At 42.9% G+C, this 20,345-nt stretch overlaps 1 protein-coding gene and 1 long non-coding RNA gene across 8 annotated transcripts in view; one reads left to right on the top strand and one right to left on the bottom strand.

Annotated features, from left to right (window-relative positions):
- The window catches only part of tln2b (talin 2b), a 92,373-nt gene extending 75,682 nt beyond the window's left edge, over nucleotides 1-16,691 (top strand). For 2 of the 7 annotated variants that reach the window (XM_037107864.1, XM_037107858.1), the window contains exons 45-58: nucleotides 793-959; nucleotides 1,273-1,456; nucleotides 1,909-2,034; nucleotides 4,084-4,200; nucleotides 5,244-5,429; nucleotides 5,904-6,011; nucleotides 8,246-8,351; nucleotides 9,161-9,166; nucleotides 9,672-9,796; nucleotides 12,316-12,441; nucleotides 12,544-12,606; nucleotides 12,699-12,881; nucleotides 12,961-13,086; nucleotides 14,416-16,691. In XM_037107864.1, the coding sequence (XP_036963759.1) occupies nucleotides 793-959; nucleotides 1,273-1,456; nucleotides 1,909-2,034; nucleotides 4,084-4,200; nucleotides 5,244-5,429; nucleotides 5,904-6,011; nucleotides 8,246-8,351; nucleotides 9,161-9,166; nucleotides 9,672-9,796; nucleotides 12,316-12,441; nucleotides 12,544-12,606; nucleotides 12,699-12,881; nucleotides 12,961-13,086; nucleotides 14,416-14,544 (1,752 nt within the window). In that variant the 3' untranslated portion in view covers nucleotides 14,545-16,691. The remainder of the gene's footprint in view (nucleotides 1-792; nucleotides 960-1,272; nucleotides 1,457-1,908; nucleotides 2,035-4,083; nucleotides 4,201-5,243; nucleotides 5,430-5,903; nucleotides 6,012-8,245; nucleotides 8,352-9,160; nucleotides 9,167-9,671; nucleotides 9,797-12,315; nucleotides 12,442-12,543; nucleotides 12,607-12,698; nucleotides 12,882-12,960; nucleotides 13,087-14,415) is intronic. The other 5 variants (XM_037107860.1, XM_037107859.1, XM_037107863.1 and 2 more) reach the window with 5 other exon arrangements.
- Nucleotides 2,786-5,298, bottom strand: LOC119024776. The gene is made up of 2 exons (XR_005076599.1): nucleotides 5,216-5,298; nucleotides 2,786-3,451 (listed from the first exon to the last, which is right to left on the bottom strand). It is a non-coding gene; the product is annotated as an uncharacterized LOC119024776 (long non-coding RNA).
- Nucleotides 16,692-20,345: the final 3,654 nt, after the last annotated feature.

Genomic DNA, 20,345 nt, shown 5'->3' with positions numbered 1-20,345 from the left:
GTGAGTGTGGGCAACTGCAAAATTCAAGAAGCAGCAGCTCAGATTGAAGAATTGCTGGCTATACTGCGGCTGCTTTGCATTTCAGTTATTATTCATTAATTTATTTTTAAGTAAGGGGTTTTTTTTAGCTTTAGCTTAATTTTTAACTTGTGTAGCGAATGTATGTTATTTTAGGTGGAAATGACTGGTGCCTTACTGATATATTGTTATTATGCTAGCAGTCATGCGGGTCATGAGAGGTTGCTCTCCTGGCCACCATCACACTGTGCAGTTAATAATAATACAAATGTCTGCCTGCTGTGACCCTGGCAGCAACTAGCCAAGCTGCTCGCACATTAACATTTCTCCGCGCTCTGAGGCCGTGATTTGATTTGGGGCTTATATCAAACTTGAATAATTTGGGGTCTCATGCCTGCTGATATGTGGAGCTTGTTGATAACTACCTCTCAGGGCTTTCCATTTGTTTATGAGGGATGGGCAGAGTGCGGTCCTCAATGGGGGGTTGTGATTTGCAGAGTCAGGCTCATTGGCTTAATGTGATTGTGCAGCCGACTCTGAATGCATGTTTAACCTTGCTCCCTTTTCTTGCTCCCAGCGTGCTCCTTTAAATCCAGCTCGCCCAGATCTTTCACGTTTACAACCTCACTCGGCTGCTTCACAAAGGCTCTGCCAACATCCTAGCAAGAGGAAGAGCTGCTGTTTAATCATTAAACGTGTGCAGTGCATACAGAAACTGGGGTTATTTTTTTAGCTGTTTTTACACCTCTGAAGACAGCATGCTTTATGTTCCAGGTGTCCTTGGTGCTGTCAGCGCTGCAGGCGGGGAACAAAGGCACCCAGGCCTGTATCACAGCGGCCGGCGCCGTTTCTGGCATCATCGCTGACCTGGACACCACCATCATGTTCGCCTCAGCTGGAACACTGAACCCTGAGAATGAGGAGTCTTTTGCTGACCACAGGTACAGTGACCTTGAAGCAAAGAAACGATGTGAGATGAAAAACCTCTAATCACCAAAGAGGAGAGATGTTTCACGAGCAGGAGGGTAATGTAACTAGATTTTGGTTGCTGGGTTTTGTCACAGATCTCTCTTTTTCTTCTGACGACTCAATCAAATGTGCACTTCAGATTCATTTCGCACGATGAGCCGAATTTAAAACGTTCCTTACTCAACACACACTCTGTTAGAAAAGCAACAGCTTCCTTTCATATTGCTGGTACTTGAGTGTGACCGTGGAGCAGATTGTGATACAATGTGTCCCGTCATCCTTCAGGGAGAGCATCTTGAAGACAGCCAAGGCGCTGGTGGAGGACACTAAGCTGCTGGTCGCTGGTGCCGCGTCCAGCCAGGAGAAACTGGCCCAGGCCGCCCAGTCCTCAGCCAAGACCATCACCCAGCTCACTGAGGTGGTCAAACTGGGAGCGACCAGTATGGGTTCTGAGGACCCTGAGACACAGGTGATGAAAAAACCCAAAACACATTTTCTACCAAAGAATGTCCAATACATCCACAGATGTTTCGGCCATATGTAGTCACAGATGGACGCTTTTTATTTTCTGACGAAGCTCAGTTATGACTTCTTAATTCAGCTTCGCAGAGCTTTAACCGCCTATTATAACCCATTAACGTTATGCAATTCTGTAACATTAGTCATCGACAATGAATGTCCTCTATCTTTTCTGTACACCCAGGGTTAGATTCTCTGTGCAATTCCAGTTTCATCAGATACACATTGTGTCTTCTCTGTCCCCTGTGTGCATGCCTCTATCTCTGCCCTCCACCAAGTCTGAAGTATCATGACTACGTGGGAGTGATAACAGCTGCGGTGTTAAATCCTTTCCCCGGGGTGTTACTGATAAACCTTTACTCCGACCATCGTGCCGTATTGATACCAACTGTATCCCCTCAGGTGGTTCTGATAAACGCTGTGCGGGATGTGGCCAAGGCTCTGGCCGAACTCATCGGTGCCACCAAATGTGCAGCCGGCAAGCCGGCTGACGACCCATCCATGTACCAGCTAAAGGGCGCCGCCAAGGTAAAGGAATGGACTGTCATACCGGTATTGATGTCAGCAACACAAGCCTGTAATTTATTATTCAGCTTATGCTTCCTCACTCGGAGGAATGTGTGCAGACATGGATTCCACAAACGCTTTCTTTGTGGAATTGCTATGTTCAGCTTGACGTATCTGATAGCACAAAGTAAGGCTTTTCAAAAGAATGATATGACACTTCTTATCAGTTTTTGTAAGGTATTCTCTTCTTCTGTCATACCTGTATGTGGGACTAGATGCATCACTGAGATGAAGCCCTTGTGTGTGTGTGTGTGTGTGTGTGTGTGTGTGTGTGTGTGTGTGTGTGTGTGTGTGTGTGTGTGTGTGTGTGTGTGTGTGTGTGTGTGTGTGTGAGAGAGAGAGAGAGGGTTGGTGTGCTTTACTGAGATCTGTTTGCAACCACAGTGCTTTTTTATGGTATTATAACCACTGACACTGTAGGAGGGCAAGTTTTTATATCAGCTGTCAGGACCTGATCTAAGTACAGCTCAGCTTCACAATTCTATCTGTGATGCCAAATGAGTTTTACTTTACTTTTGCCAAGTTTATCAGCTTGGAATTCTAACTAGCATGAGAGTAATTTCAGATATCTGAAATACAAGTGTTACTAGTGAAAATCACATTTGCACTAGTAAAGTTATATTTCAGACAGTCACTCACAGTTTAATGTCCAGTTGAGAAATAAACGTGCATGTGTGTGACTTGGTTTCAATCAAATGAAAGGTCAGCCACATGAGGTGCATACACAGTTTTGATTAAAACTAATTCAGTTAGGAATTTAATTTGTCATCTTAAAGTTTCCACTAGTCACTGTCCTTTTCTTAAACATATAGAAATACTATGGTGTATACATGCAATTGTGATGCTCATGAGCATCACGAGAATTAATGATACCAAGATGTCTGTGAATCACTCTTGACTTGAAAAAATGTGATTTCTACCTGAGAAAATAGATTTTTGTTGCGCAGTCATCCCCACTGATTGAATGATAAAAGGGCCTGTTCTTGCTCTTGGTTTGGGTGAGGAAAAACCCTGCATAAAGATCTTAACAGGTGGAACAAAACACATCTTTAAGAACATACAGACATGCAATAGAAGTCATATGGAGTTGCAAAGTTACAATCTGAAATAAATTAAAGTTGTAATATAAAGTACACAGGAATAGTGATGTTAAGCAAATGCAGTTGAAAATTAAGTGTACAAGTTTTTAGAGTTTCAGTTCAAGTGTTGGAGCAGCTTCCAGGCGCCGCTGAGAGCTACGAGAATCTGCATCATACAGACACTAGAGGGGAGAGTTTTTACTCTTGATCGTTGTGACTGCTGTCACACCTGCCAAGTGCTGAAGAACAAAAACCGGAGATCAGACCCTTTGTATCCAACCTTGGTGCAGCTGCGGTCACTGCAACAGAGAAACAGAGATCAAAGTGTCTGTATCAGTCACGGAGCCTCAGACACCTCTGAACCAAAGGTTTGCTCGTCTTCAGCAAACTTCCTTATATTATTTATTTCTCTTCCTCTCAACTATCATCCTGGCACAGCGGGTAACTTCAACTGTTGCATGGGGTTTCTTATGTTTTCTCATCTAAATGGAATTAGGGCCACCCATGGACTAGGTTATGTTGACAGATTGGTGCTGTTCCCTCCAACATATGGTGACCTCCAAATGGGACCCCTCTCAAACTCCTGGCGATCGTGTTGCTCAAATTCCTAACTCAATAATGTACACTTTGAATGCAGCGCAGACAGAGCAGACGGCATCACTGTGAATTTTTATTTCCATCCTAGGTTGTCAGTGTTATTACCAGCAGTAAATCATCCTCTATTTAATTTGAAATACATCCCTCAGTCTTTTATCTTTGTTCAGCTGCTGATGTCTTTAATGTTCATTAGATAAGCATGTGTAAACCGTTATTCCATCGGTGGAGGAGGAGGAAGAAAAAATAATTTAGCAATGTTTTGCAGTTTCGGTAGAAAGTGCTCCACCTCCTGGTTCGACCGCGAGCCTCATCATGACTTCCCTTTATTCGACAGGTCATGGTGACCAACGTGACGTCTCTTCTAAAGACAGTGAAGGCGGTGGAGGATGAGGCGACTCGCGGGACGAGGGCACTGGAGGCCACCATTGAGTGCATCAAGCAGGAGCTGACAGTAAGGGGCCCTGAAAAACCTCGTCTTTATGGTCTCTTTCGAGAGTCGGCTGATGAGACACAGCCTCTCTGCAGAGTTGGCTCAAACAGGGTCAGGGATATCTGTGTCTATTATTCTGAACAAAAAACAGGGGAGCTTTTTGTCCTTTTTTTCCCTTTATTATCTGTCCAGCTCCTTTCCTTCCTCCCTGCCTCTCAGCCCCTGCAGGTTTCCCACAGCTCTTATCAGACTGTGTGTAGCAGGTGCAGGCAGAGTGAGAAAGGAAGAAGATTTCAAGAGCTTGTTTTCTTTTCTTTTTTTTTCTTTTTTTTTGTAATTTGCAGCTAATCCTTATCAGAGGACCCCCAACCCTCAAGGAGGCTTTACAGAGAGCTGTGTCCAAAGCCAAATCCAACAGTCTACCTAAGTCCTAATTTTTACTGCTACCCATATCCAGACGTCTTGTCTTTCTCACTTGTTTTTCATTTTTCTGCTGCTGCACTAGTCCATGTGGACCTCTTTGTTTCTTCTCTAAATTAAACATCCCCTACAGACATGTATTTAGACACATTTGCAAACAATCAGCTCGAAGCAATAATGATTTTTTTTTCCGCGTCCTTAAAAGGGCAGCCCATTTAAAAATTCCAGAATCGATAAATATGCTAATTTTAAAGTTTGCCTGCTGGATACAAGATATCGCCCTCCTCACTGTAAAGTCTGCTCCGAGTGTATTTGCACTGGTGGCCTCAAATTTCTACAGCACATCTTTAACCAAGTTTGGCTATATGTGATCTCACAAATCATGCTTATAGGTCCGCCTCTTTAAGTACACTCTAAAGATTAAAATTGTGAGATGATCAGCTCACCCCCATGCCAGTGGAGTGGAGTGGAAAGTAAGCTGAGGTTTTGTAGTCCGCAAAATATTTCTGGAGCTTCACAGCACAGCAGCGCTGCGGCATCTCCCAAACAACTGAAGTGAAAGGGGACTTGATTTAAAATGAATAAATATAAAAGCTGAGCCACGCCCGTATCCAACCTGCGTCTGTTGGTCTCCATCTTGTCAGGTGTTCCATTCCAAGGACGCCCCGGACAAGTCCACCACACCCGAGGAGTTCATCCGCATGACAAAGGGCATCACCATGGCAACAGCCAAGGCAGTGGCTGCAGGCAACTCCGCTCAGCAGGACGACGTGATCGCCACTGCCAACCTGAGCCGCAAAGCCATCTCCGATATGCTGACTGCCTGCAAGGTGCTAATCCACATTGCCCTGCCAGAACAGGCCTCACACAGACATCACCGGGCTGCCAGGGAACATGTGAGGTCGGCCTGCAGAGAGCAGATAGGACATTAGAGTCTAGTCTACTTTATGGCTGCTCCCGCTGGTAGTGACTCAGTCACTTTTCAAAGTCGTGCCGCGGAGCATCAGTCAGGATGTCCTTCGGTGACTGAAGAGCACTTGAAATGAGACAGAGAGAGCATCGCAGGCTGTGCTTCTGAAAATCAATGCAGTACAAACTAATTAGCGAGGAATTATTTGGAATAATTCATGAATAAATAAGCTTCGTATTTGATCTGCTATTGGCACCAGATGGTATACTTATCCACATGAAGAATTGTATAAAAGCTATTCAAGCCCCACATGGCACATTTTTCACCTTTATATCAGGACCTGCTTTAAATCTAAACATGCCGTCGGGAACAATTTTTGTGTCCTTTTTTCCAGCAAGCAGCCTTCCACCCAGAAGTAAGCGAGGAGCTGAGGAGCAAGGCCCTGCAGTACAGCTCTGAGTGCACCACCGGATACATCAACCTTCTGGAGCAAGTGCTGCAGGTTAGGATGAGACAGTCACATGTCTCATAAATAAAGGATGAAAGTGACTTTCATTTGTGTGTGTCTACGTTTGGATGCCTGTAGCAACCGGATGGAAGAGTGGATCCTGATATACTATTACCAAGTGAGGTTTCACAGGTCTTATCAGCAGGATTAAATCCTCTGCTGCTTGAGGAAAGAAATCTTCCTGGCTCTCTGTCAGAAATGTTTATATTTACTGTAGCATCCCTGTAACCAAACAAATAAGGCTGTTGATCGTATATGTTTTTCTTATTGTCAGCAACTGCACGAAATATTGAAAAGTAACAACAATAAATTGATTATTCTAACAAATACTATCTGTGCAGCCAAAGTATTATGTAGCTTATTCTTCTGTGCAATAGGCCCTCTGAAAAATCAATTGAATTAAATGAGCCACGCTGTTTCAGTGGGTGACTTTAACTCTGTTATTCATTTAGGACCAATTCCATGTACTGTCCTAGGTCCTGCTGCTGTGCAGTAAATACTCACAAATGCACCAAAAGTATATTAAGTCCTTAACAAATGGGACTATTTACTCCAATTTTGATTTATGTTTGCTAAAGACTAGCGCACAGTTGTGTTGGTTACTCAGCCTTTTCTAAAAGTGAATTATATTTTCTTGTGGTTGAAGGGGAAGGAAGTCTCACATGTTGTGTTCTTGAGCCGTGTTGTCAATACGAAAAAATATCAAATGACTCCGGCCTTCACCAGTGATCGACATACCTGAAGACTTAAAATGTTTTAATCACACATTCTGCTGTCTGTATCTTTTATATCTTACACCACCACGTACCTCTGCAGAAGATCAGATTTAATTTCTGAGCACCTTGTCACATAAATCTGCATATTAATCAGCACAACTTATTTTCATTTAGTACCTTAGTTCATAATAACAGTCCCTGTTTGTTTTGTGAAGACAACTGTGTTGGCATGTAACAACTGCTAATTAATGTATTAAGTATCCCTGATAATTATCTCACTTGCATAATTACAGTAGTTTCAGGTACACTGTGTTGATTCTGGCAGGACGCCAGGTCACTTAAGGTACCGTCTACTAAAATAAACTAATATGAAGGCTTTGCTGTCGCTGCTTTTCCAGTCAACTAGCTGCTCAAGCATCAAAAGAACTACACATAAAGAGAACAGAAACAATGACTGGCTTACAGGGAGAAAGTGAAGAATCTTCTGTCAAGACAATTATTATTTATTTCCCTGGCCAAGTTATTTTCTTGCTTCCACGCTGGCGATGGCCGTCATCAGAGACTTTATTTTCCCATTTTGTCTGTCCCATTCTTGTGAATGTGTCATCTCAATAACGTCTTATCAGGTTGGCCTCAAGGATGAACTGTAAATAAATTGTGGTCAAAGATCAAAGGTCACACAACACGTTTTTTTGGCTATTACTCAAAAATTCACTATGTTAATAATGGCAACATCACACAGATGTCTATGGGGATTCAATGAGAAAGTTCCAAAGGGTCAAAGGTCTTCTTTACTGTGACGGCATTATATTCTGCAGAAAATGCTCTGGCCGTTATTCAACATCACAGTTCAGAAACAGCAACATGACTGGTACACAGAGGCAGCGATTTCAATGTTAGAAGGATTCTCTCACTCCCACTGTAGTCAAGCCTCATTGTTAGGTAGCAAAACTACAATAATTCTTAGTTTCAGGTGATTATATCCTAATGAAAACATAATTATTAATATTGCATTCCATAGCTGCATTAGACCCCCTGAAATTCTACCCAATGGACCTTGAAGGGGTTCTGTGGAAGTCTTGTGTTGTGTTGAAAGGCAGTCGTTAGCTTCTGTTAGCGGCCTCCACTTCTAAAGTACTGTTAGCTACTGTTATTCTCTCTTAGCGGAGAGGCATTGAGACGAGGAACTCGAGAACGTGTATAGAGTCACATCCTTAGGAGTGTCGTGGGAAAATCCAACCTAAGTCCTTCCCAAAGAAATCCACAGTCCAGCAGCATCAAACAACTTAAAGAAATCTTGCGCTGAGGGATGGAAAAGGTCTAATTTTTCAAGTCAAGTCAGAATCTGCTCACATATGACCAATAAAAAAAGGGATTCATACACGTAACTTGTCAACCCTCCTTCACATTACACTTATCTGTGCATCTTTAACAAGTGTGTGTGTGTGTGGGTGTGTGTGTGTGTGTGTGTGTGTGTGTGTGTGTGCATGCGTTGGGTTCTTGTATTCTCAGGTGCTGCAGAAGCCCATGCCCGAGCAGAAGCAGCAGCTGGCCGCGCACTCGAAGCATGTGGCGGCGTGTGTGACAGAGCTCGTCCAGACAGCTGAGGCCATGAAGGGTGAGGCCACACACACTGCTGACACACACTGTCCACGCACTCTTACACAACGCAAGCAAACCAAACAAAGAAAAACAAAAACAAAAAAAAACAGGTTAGTTAGCAAGGACCCCGTTCTGACTGATGACAGGATTACATGGACCATTTAACACACATGAAAGTTCTGTTTATTCAGTACTTCGAGCGTTTATGGTACTTTATGAAGCAGTGTTGTTTTATTAGGACCTTGTGTGCCGTCCAGAAAACTTGTTGGCAGCAGATTTTAATGTTGAAATGGCTGTGAGACATTATAGCCACTGTATTGTAAAGCTGGGTGAGATGAAATTTGCAGAAATACAGTTTGAAGCAGGGCGATTCCCAACAGGAACCAACTCAATTTGATGAGATGTAAAAAAAAAAAAATGATAGGATTGTAGATATGTTAGAGATTAGTCAAAGGAGTCCTAATCCTCTTGAACGAATAATATTATAGCGTTATTGAGTACAGCCACCGAACCTGTCTGCATCCGCAATAAAGATGGGTCATGAAAATTGAAATCGCACCGGCGAGTGATTGCCGCGCAAATTGTTCCAAATTAAGCTCTACAGGATGGTTGTGACACAGATGTAGCACCGTGCCTCCTCTAGAAGCTGCACGGCCGCATCTGACAGGAGTAATAGATTGTGTTTGGATGAGAATTAGATTTCAGTGTATAGCCCGAGACCCAGCGGGGCTATCCACTTCACCTCTCTAATGTCCCATGTGCTCTCTCCCTCCCTCCTTCCCTCCCTCTCTCCCTCTCTCCCCCTTTCTTTCCTTGCTGCCTCAGATGGAGGTAAGTGGGATATGGTGTGTGTTTGTTCCTCCAGATCACCTTTCATAGAGTCGGGGGGGGGGGAATTAGACGAATCGGGTGGGAAGGGGGGTGGTGGAGGTGGGGGTGGTTGGTGGGGGGTGGAGAACAGATTTCCCCAGAGCTCGACATAATCTATGAAAACACGGTTCCATCTGCTTTACCAAGCTGTTCCCAAACAGCTCCGTTTTATGGGCACTTAAAAACCTATAAAAAGACAATGATCCATCAAATGTGCATTTCTTCTAACTTTTTAGTTTATTTAACTTTGAGGCATTTACCGTCACACTGCAAACAATTCTTGAGCTCATGAGCGTCGCTGCAGCTGAAGCAGATTTAGCATCGTGAGGCCGAGGAGGAGCGCATGAAAAACATTGACCTTCAGAATCACCAGAATTATTCTACTCATGTTTCTTTTGTGCAAAAAAAAAAGAGAAAAAAAGCCTGTGATAACCAGCGTCTGGGTGTGCGATGTTTCCCCGTTCAGGATCAGAGTGCGTGGACCCCGAGGACCCCACTGTCATCGCCGAGATCGAGCTCCTCGGAGCAGCAGCGTCCATTGAAGCCGCAGCCAAGAAACTAGAGCAGCTGAAACCCAGAGCCAAGCCCAAGGTACAAGTGCCCCTCTCAACCTTTCTCCGCCCACACAAACCCACACAGAGCTTTTTTGCCATTAATCAGCAGGGAGACGACGGTAGGGAAAAGGTGACTTTGAAGTAGAGTCATCTTTTTCTGTGACTGAGCGCCTATCTCGTGTCATGTCATTAAAGGCGGGAGGAAAAAAATGTGTGTTCGTCACATATAACAGACAGCTGGTCCAGTGGGCTAACCGATGATGCCTGGAAAAACTTTCTTCAAAGACGCTTGTGGACATTATTTTGAGTTGTGTTGCCAGGAGACGCAATTACACCGCTGGGTCCTCGGGCTTATGTTGGAATGAGTTCAAATGTGTGATGAACTGTTGTGACCCTTCCCTGAAAGGGAGGGCCTCTGTCTTATTGAACTTATTTCCTTTGTTTTATTGCAGTCATTTCTAAACTAAACTGAGGGAGGCCTCTCTCTGCCTGTTATTCATCTCCCCCACGCTGCGCTATTGCCCAAAAATCAAAAACATGTTAACCGCATCGTAGGCAAAGAAAATAGACGACAAGCGGAAGATGTTGGTGCTTTTTGGAGAAAGTGAAATTGCTGTGTGTGTTGTCCCGTATGTGATGCAAGGTCGTGCTCGTGGTGTGCTACTGCATGATCGTGTTTGTTTGTTTATCTGTCTCTGGAGACTGGATAGTTGGATCCTCGTGCTCTTCTTCCTGTGCCTGTAGTGCTTTCCCCCTTTTCTTTACCTCTTCCTGTGCACAGAGCAGTCGTCAGTTTAACCCACTCTGCCCGTGTGATACAAAGGAAAGCATATTTAGGTCACCCATATAATGTGCCGCCTCATACATCAGTTCCACAGCTACAGACTGCATTTTTATGAGAACCTTTTTGTTTATCATGAAAGGGGATTAGTGAGTAAAAAAAAAGGCTTTTCCTCTTTTAGGTGTCAGTGTCTCCCTCTAGTGATCTCTGCAAAAAAACATTTAAAAGGGGGAACGCCTCAGAGTTCTACTATGTTTTGAACTCGTGAGGACAGTTTTTATTCTCGACTGTGCCTCACTGTATTCAGAAACTTGCTAAAATAGTTTTGCAGTCATAATGCGTGTTCTTTTTCTGATATAGCAGACAATAAAAACCACATGATTATTGTGCAGAGCGAGTATTTATTTTTGTCTTAAAGCTTACCCAAGTATTGCGAAAGCTCTGAAGTTGCACAACTTCCCGTAATTTTATTATGTATTTATTTTCATCATAATAGTGTTCTGCCGTGAGTTGTTTTTTTACCGAACCAGAGCTAACTACCACATATCATTTCAAGAGGCATGAAGCAACCCCAAAGTTTCTAAACTAGCCCACCACATTCAAACAGTTTTAATTCTTTGTCTGAAGCAGCTGGGATTCTCCTTCTTCCTCCTCTTTACTCCCTCTCCTCTCTGCTCCTTCGTGCCTCCCACCCTACAAGGAGTGAGGGCTCTCCTGCTCCCAGCATGCCTCCTTGCCCTGCCCGCCCGCCAACCCACCCTCCCACCCCTCGTCCTCTCTGAGCCGTTGTAGACCTGGAAGCCTTCTCTGCAGGGCTCTGTCTGATATGTTTGATATATTAGGTTGTTATTCAGTCCAACTATATATCAAACATATTCCTACAGTGTCCCGCCCTGTCTCCAGCCACGTGTGCCTTATGTGTTTATGGAGGTCAATCACATGCCGACGGCCATTTGTTGACTGTCTCTGAACCGATGCACTGTGATCTTCATAACGGTCTTTGACGTGGGAATCGGGGGATAACATCTAGCTGCCGCTGTGTTGTCGCTAAAACAGCCATCACTTTTGATTTTGCTTCTTTGTGAAAGATGAAGTTGAACATTTTGCAACCTTATATTCTCAGAATTTAACGGCAATTCAGGAAGCTGGAGGGGCTGACCAGCTGGAATCTAAAAATGAATATTGAAACTAGATATTTTCTAGGCTGATTCTAGTATTTTTTTATATTATCTGTGCGTGAATTCCACTTTTCTGAAGCTTACTAATAAATGAGAGATAAATATTTCAATATTTCTCCACCGCACGTTTATTCCTGGTGGTGTTAGTGGTAGTGTAACCCTAAAACTTTCCAACAGTGGTAGATTATTTTCATAGAATAATTGAAGTATAAAATAAGAATAAAGTTATATAGAACTAAAACAAGCAGAGGTTGGGAGGTTTAGGATAAAATATTTAAAATGGCCAAAATATATATGTTTTGATTTTAAGGAGGTGCTGTACGTTTTTTTATTTTTTTTCCAGGAGTCAGTTGCATTAAAATCTAAGGCACTCTCGCCAAGTTCAGCCCTAACTCCTAGTGTGCGCAGCGAAATCCCAACATATAGTGATAAAATATATTCAAATTTAATAACATTTGGATAGTTTTTGGAGATCTGGATTCACTATCTTGGTACAAATTCTGGTTAAGGTCCCAGGTGACCTGGTGACACAGTAATTATTTATTTTTATTTTTTTTCGTGTAAAGTCTCTAAATTGACGTGTGGTTTTACGTCCAGCAGGCAGACGAGACGCTGGATTTTGAGGAGCAGATCTTAGAAGCGGCTAAATCCATCGCTGCCGCTACTAGTGCTCTTGTTAAATCTGCATCAGCCGCTCAGAGAGAACTGGTAGCGCAAGGCAAGGTCAGTCAACACAGCTACTCACACACTCAGCAAGACATTATACATTACAGTAATAAGGCTAAACAACATATACAATCTTTTTCCCCCCAATGTCTACTTCAGGTGGGATCCAATCTAGCCAATGCAGTGGACGACGGCCAGTGGTCTCAGGGTCTCATATCAGCCGTGAGTTGCTTCAGCATGACTGTTCAAACTATAACCCAGATTAAAAAACCAAAATGTGAGCCTGACCCAACAACATTTATGACTTGCCGTAGGCGCGTATGGTAGCGGCAGCCACCAGTAATCTGTGTGAGGCGGCTAACGCCTCGGTGCAGGGCCACGCCAGTGAGGAGAAGCTCATCTGCTCAGCCAAGCAGGTCGCGGCCTCCACGGCTCAGCTGCTGGTGGCCTGCAAGGTGAAGGCTGACCAGGATTCTGAAGCCATGAGGAGACTACAGGTAACACAGAGTCTTTATTCACCCGCGGCAGCTGTGCACATGCAGATTACGTGCTAACTTCGAGATGATCTGTTTGAAGGCTGCCGGCAACGCAGTGAAGAGAGCTTCGGACAATCTGGTGAAGGCGGCTCAGAAAGCTGCGTTTGACAAGACTGAAGATGACAGCGTCGTGGTGAAGACCAAATTCGTTGGGGGCATAGCTCAGGTAAGATAAAAGAAAATAAAAATAAAAAATAAAAAAACCCTGAATAATGTTTACGTGAGACCTGGAGCAGAAAATCTCACCTATTGTGTGGTTTGCCCTTTTCACTGAATGTTTGCAACCTCTCGCTGATATGCCAAAATGCCAAATGTTGTTTTTTTTTTCTGAAATTGTGATGAGCTGCTGTGGATAAACAGCCCATCAGCTTCATTTCAAAGCTGTTTACCAGGTTTACCAGACACCCAGAGCTGCAAGACGTCACATTTTCTTCGCGATTTGAGAACCCGCTTCCTTTTCATCGTTGCTGCAAAAAAAAAAAAAAAAAGTGACAGTAATTGAAGATCGAGTGTCTCTTTTTTCAAAACTCCAGAGTGCTACGGGAGGCTTTACCTTTCATCTTGATTGACTGAATTCCTGTCTCAAGTCGGTGGTGCACCCCAGCAGGGCGTCGGCTTGTCAGTCTTTCTATCTGACCAGAGAGGCTCACTGTCTCATTGATATTTAAACAATGTCACACTGAGGGGGAGCTTTGGACAGTGTTTTTTTTATATTACATTTCGAATTTTATACTCATCACATAATAGCTAAGTGTGGTTTTCTGGTCTGTGTTGACTTCTCATACCCAAACCACATCCATGTGACAGCCGTAGCCCCTCTTTTTGGTATGAGCCCGGCATTTTGTCTTGGCTGGTCGAGGGGGAGACTTCTTGTGTTCTGAATTACCGTATTCTGCGTCGTGTTCACTCTCCTGCATGTTTGTTTCGAGTGTCTTCATGCAAATTTCCCGCCTGCAGCTGTGCTCTGCAGAAGAATGCAAACTGTCATCCATATAACATAGATTATGGCTCTGCTGATTTTTGGATGATTTGCGAAACAATTAAAATTGACGACAGCATGATATGAATCAACATAAAGCACATATTATACAAAAATACAGCACATGCAGTCCAATAGATGACATAACATGACATTTTCAAGTTTTTGCTGTAGTGTTTAAATGCTTATGATACGATACAACTTTATTGTCAGTTTATGTTGAAATGTATTGCATCCTCAAGATGTTTATACACAAACTATACACACAGTTACACAAATGTGACATATATATAAAAGCACATGAACAGTCATAACCATGAAGTGTATGATATAATATCCTGAGATCAGAATGTTATTTCGTGGTGCATTGATCCCGGTTTAGCGTCAGGATAGACATGGATGTTTAAAAGGATTCTTTAACCCAGGTCAGAAATGATACCGAAAGCAAGTCTGAGCACGGTTCTGCTCTGGGCCGAAGGTGTCATTTTTACTGTCATCTGTTCCCGTTCTGCTCAGATCATTGCGGCGCAGGAGGAGATGCTGAGGAAGGAGCGCGAGCTGGAGGAAGCGCGGAAGAAGCTGGCTCAGATCCGACAGCAGCAGTACAAGTTCCTGCCCACCGAGCTGCGGGAGGACGAGGGCTGATTGGCTGAGCGGATGTGGAAGTGCGGCCGCCGCGCTGATGAGACGCCTCGTGTCACGGGGGGAGCTGTCGCTGATGCACGATTGGCTGCTTTACTCTCATATAACCGAGGAGCATACAGCACTTGAAAACAGGCCTGTTTGATGAGAAAAAGAAAAAAAAAAAACAAGTGCCTGTGCTCTGTAGTGTATTTGTGTGTGCGTGTATGTGTGCGTGACGTGCGTATGTATTTGTGAGTGAACAGCATTGACATTCAAGGAGAGGGTTGTTACAGTTGTCTCTTATAAGCAAGCGGAGGCAGTACGATGGAGATGTACGATAGGACGTATCATTGCTTTGTGAGTGTTGCTGCATCATGAGCATTTCCGACTGTTACAATCATGAATCGAAGATGTTTTTACGAATGCAGAAATCCTCTATAACAGTTGAATGTTCGCTAATTGTTGAAGGTTTAGAGCAAATAGGAATGAACTGGTGAAATCTCTGCAACTGGCAGAACAAACCTAAGGGGTCCATGGGATGGAGGGAGGGAGGGGGGCGGGGGCGCCTCATTTCACCACTGGCTTGCATGCACCATAATGTCTATACATATCAATGAAGCTACTAACCAATAGAGTAGTGTAGAGCAGAAAGGCACTTGTATTTTACTAATAAAAAATGTGAACTGGGAGTTTTGCTGTTTAACTAGCAAGTCTTTAGAAATCAAGGATACTGATGTTTTTCAGCATGACGCCAAACAATGAGGGGCTCTGATTGGAGTAAATACAACAACAACAACAACAACAACAAAAAAAACAACCAGACCACTGGCCAACACTAGCTATAAAGATATTTATTCTTGACTTATTTTTCCAAGAAAGGTGTATTCTGCGTTATTCAGAGAATCCGGACTATATGTGACCAAATATGTCATGCTGCTTGGACATCATGTAACTTCTCGTAACACCCCACCACTGCTCCCTCGCATACACAGAGCTGTGTAAGGAATATATGTTTACATTTATTTGTCATGTTTGTTCTCGCTTGTCGTCATGCTTTTAATTCGTCTCCCCATTAACACTGGCCGGATTGTGTTTAGGGGCACCACTGAACTTACTGTAAACACACTCGCAGATACAGATACTCTCCACCACATCACTTGCCCCGTCATGGTAAAGGCATTTTCACTTTAGACCCCAACCGTCTATAGCAATACATCACACTGAACAGTCTCGCAAAATGGGACTCTTGCGCTGTTATTGGTTGGAGGATTGGTTTTGTGCAATGATATTTGGCTTCGGGGCTCTTGAATGGAACGAGCATACGTTATGCACTGAAGTTGCTCGTAAACACACGCACTGAAGAAGGCAATTTAAAGCTTCCATTATGTTAAATGTAGGACGCTCTCCTAACAAACTAGAAGGAAATAGATTCACGCTCTGACTGAGGAAACTAATTCAATGATTTTCTTTTTGATTTTTTTTTTTTCTTCCTTGTGTAATATATTGGAAAACATGAAACAGTTTCATCTCCTCAGTCTGTCACAACTACATTGTGTACTAGTGCCTTACTTGAGTCTGCCCCGCGAGCAGCTGAAGATCAGGCTGAGTGGTGGGAGCCTGAGCCTTGTCCTCTCTGGATCAGAACATTATGCCAGTCTAATCCCCAATCGGGGTCTTAATAAACTGTCACCGAGTCCTTTGCCATACTATACAATGCCTTGGCTGGTGGCCCACTTGCCTACAACGTTATAATGCTGATATAAAAGGGCACCTGTGGATACCTTTAGGATTTAGAGACCATATCGGAAGACTAACACTAGACTGCATTCCATGAGCATGTGGCAATTTGTGTTTGAAGTTGAGAAATTGTCGAAAAATCGTTATGCCAAGTCCCTCGAAGAAGTTGGACTACCTTGTTTCATTGTCTAACCACTATAAAAAAAATACATTTTTATCAGTAAATGTAAGAAGTACCCTGAAATATATTGTCTAACTGATCTGTGCGAGTATTAACGGAAATAGGAAAAAAAAGTTACTAGCTCTGTTATGAATAGGTGTTGTGCTTTCTTTAACAGACTGCGTTAGTTTCATGATTTGATGCTGTATGTATAATATTTATCTGGTCACAAAGGTATTTTTTGTATTCACCAAAAATAAAGAGTTTCAAACAACCAGTACAGGTTATTTTATTGTTTTTCGCCGCAGTGCATGCAGGTGAGAGAGATTTCTGATGTCTGATGGAGAGGTAAAATAAAAAAGATCATCCTGCATTCTTTCCAGCAGATGTCAGTGTTATACTGCAGAGTTCAGAGGCCTGTGTTCAGAGGGGTCAGTGGATGTTTGGAGAAGTATGTTCTAGTTGAAGGATTGGCAAAGTTAGCCAGACCAAATATGGACATAGTGGATGTGTTTTGTTTTGTTTTTTTTCCTCCTGGTTCACACACCAGACCTTCAAGTATGCAGTGATTCCCATTTAGATATTTTGGTTCACATGTTACGCAGCTCCACAGCTGAAATCTTTTGTACCCTCATTTTGACTTTTACGTCGGTCTGCTGCTGGTGAAAATCAGATTTGATCGTGAACCTTTTTCTTTTCCCCCTCAGGTGCTACAAAACGTATATCTCTTGAAGCTCTCCTCTCCGCTGCAAAAGGGGGCAGAGTGTGTAAAAAGGATGGTTAGAGGTGCCCGGCACAATGAACTGAGTTGTCCTAATGAACTCCATATTTGGTTGTTTGAGTGTTTTGGTCTCATGCAAGGCCAGGCCACACAGTGAAGAAGGGGAAACTGAAGCCATGTGTTTAACTGGGAGTGCCCATCTACTTCTCACCCTCTCGCTCTCTCCCTTCAGTCGGACCAGGAGGATGTTTATCTGGTTAACTTCGGTGTTTGTATGGAGCCATCAAATCCTGTGATATGAAGCAGAGATGTGGCCTGGTCAAGCTTGTCTCTTAATTATTTCAGACCAGTTAGTAAACCACAAGTTTCCACAAAGGTCCTTTTATTCCAAAAAAAAAAAAAAAAAAAAAAAAAAAGCCTTGAGGTTTGTAGTGCTGTAAGTTCTAGCTCCGAAGTGATATGGTAGAGTAATTGTATGACAATAAAGTAAAGTAATGTTAAGACTAATATAGAGTAATATCTTGATGTTAAAATAGTCAGACTAATATCAGACGTACATTAAGGCGATGCAGCATGGTAATCAGGGGCCAAACACAAAGATCAGTGACAGGGAAACACATCAGTGAGGCAAAATTATTTAGTAATGGTATAGTTGGTATGTCACAAATCATGTTTATAGGCTCGTTGGTTCCTCTTAAAGGATAACTTCGCTCAAAAATTATAATTTAGTCACGATCTACTCACCCCCATCTTGATAAAAAGTCAGGGTTGGCTCCATACAGTTCGTTCTGTGTAATCAAAGTCTTCAGAAGCCACGATGTCCCAAATTGCTTTGAAATGAATATTATTTTCACCTTTTTCCAAGCTGAAATTTTCAGTTTCTAAGCTACAGGCAGTAGCATGCACCCTATCTGAAGTGGGTAAATGAACTAGGCCATGCATGTTTGTGTAAATGATGACTTTTCATTTCAGTCATTTAGATCTAGACGTCAATTATGCTGGACAAGCTGTCCAGAGCCTTTTTCTGTTTTGTTTTTCTTTTTAATTGTTTTCTGATGTTGCATTCTCCATCTACTTTAGTTGTTTAGGAGAAGGCTGCAATACTGTTTTGCTGTGAAGCTCCAGAAATGTTCTTTGCACTTTGGGCATCGGGGTGATATTGACTTAAATTTTAATTTTTGAGTGAACTGATCCTTTAACTCCCTCAACCCCCACAGACTTGGCCTCTACAGTGCACATGTCTGGCATCCTAAACATGTTATATTTGCTGTGTTGGACGGTTTGTTTTGCAGTCACTGTGACTTGTGCCGTGCCTAATCCCCACAGCCTGGCAGTCATTTAGCTCTGGCTTTGTTCCGTGCTCAAGTTCTCAAAAACGAAGCCACGTTAACCCCGTGGCTAAACCAAATGACACTGGGTCAACTCTCCACTTTCATCATTTTACACCACAAGTCTACAGTATGTTAAATAAACCATGGCAGAGCATAGGACAGATGCCATCAGCTTCTTAAAATCCATATTTTCCTGGGTAGACAACAGACCAGTGACTGTATGCTTAGAAGAGATACTGTGCAGGAATAGAGTCTTGGCTTGTGCTAAGAACAGCCAGAGTGAAATTGAGAGATGTCAGACTGGAGAGCTATGTAGCCAGTAATAGCATGTTAATAATACACCTTGAAATTTTAGTGTTTATTAGTTTCTTGATCTGAATTTAATGTTACATCACTACAGTGAATGAATTGTAACTTCTTTTTATATTTAAAAAAAAACTTCAATGAATCTTGCTTTAGAAGAGGTCTATATGTGAACTGACTTGTCGATGTTTTCTTTGTTTGTAAGCCAGCACAAGTTAAAGGCTCAAATTATAAAACAGGTTGGGAGGGCATCTGGTCTTTTACAGAGAGGGAAACTGCCCCGAGCCAGTTTTCGCCACTTCTAGAGAAAAGTGATGGAAGGGGAAGTGAGGTTTGGAAAAAATGCACATCAGGAAAGGCTTTTAGGTTTTGGGCTGGGCCATTTGTCCAAAGCCTGCTACCGAATGCAACTGAAACATCTTGATCTAACAGCGTCTTTCTTTTCCTCGACTAGAAACAAAACACCTGAAAGTTTACTGACATTTTTATTTGCTTGTAATTCTACTGAGATTGATTGATGTGGACAGTTCAATGTAGTGTAGGACAATGAAGGGGTTTAGCAGTGTTTCAGCAGCCATGTCAAGCCAAGATATGCCCAGCTTGCCCAAGCTGATAAAACAGTGGAAACCAGCATTGTTCCTGGTGGTGAATGTTTGGCTTCAGTCCATTTTGTCAGGAAGTTTCACATAGCCCAGACCCAAACATGGTGTGGCAGGGAGAAGGTAGAAGGAACTTAACAAATTGCACAGGAAGTATAACCAAAACCTCACAGTAATTTCCATCCACCTTTTCTGTAAAGATGACTGAGCCAGCTATTGTCTCCGTCTTTATCCAAGTAGGCCTCAGCTAGACTCTGGGGCAGTTGATGTTGATGGAAATGCAGTCGGCGTGAAGTGTTAATTAAATGCCCTGAATGGGCTGAGGAAAAGAAACACAGTGGAATATTTCAGTGTCTTGATCATCGTGTTAAAAAAAGGTTACCTGTTGTTTAGTCATGCTCACATACCGCCCCTCTGCCTGTTCTGAGACGCAGCGCTCCCTAACATAAACCTGGGAGACAGCAGCTGATGGATCTAAGAGAGCCTTTTCTCAGGTCTGGAGCACATGACTATTTTAGGTCATCAGTGGGGATCTCCCTTCATGTTGGCTCCATTACCTATCCACTGTAAAGCCTCTGAATTAATGAGAATAGTAAACAGAGTCTGTAGAGATGATTCCTTTGCTGTCGTAACTCAGAACTGGTTACTGTCCGTGTCTACTGTCATTTCAGTAGACATAGTTAAAATCCACGAGGTTACAGTAATATTGCTTTAAATAATTCAGTGGTTAATTTCACAATTTCAAATTTCAGGAGTTGAAAAGTAGCATGAAATGAAAAGAGTCAAATTGCATACACAGTCAGTGCCCTTTTTTTGGGCTTCAAAGGTGACATTTTTAAAGCTTGGCCACCTGTTGAAAGTCACTCCAAACAAGCCAACTGCTCTCCAATAAACTCTTGCGGAGCTATTTTTAGCTGTAGCTCGTAGCTGCTGTTAGCTAGTTAGCTCAGTTGGCCGTGCAGCAAGTGGCC

Source organism: Acanthopagrus latus, chromosome 8, assembly GCF_904848185.1.
Source record: "Acanthopagrus latus isolate v.2019 chromosome 8, fAcaLat1.1, whole genome shotgun sequence".
NCBI classification, from domain to species: Eukaryota; Metazoa; Chordata; class Actinopteri; order Spariformes; family Sparidae; genus Acanthopagrus; species Acanthopagrus latus.
This window is presented reverse-complemented; position numbering and strand designations above follow the sequence as displayed.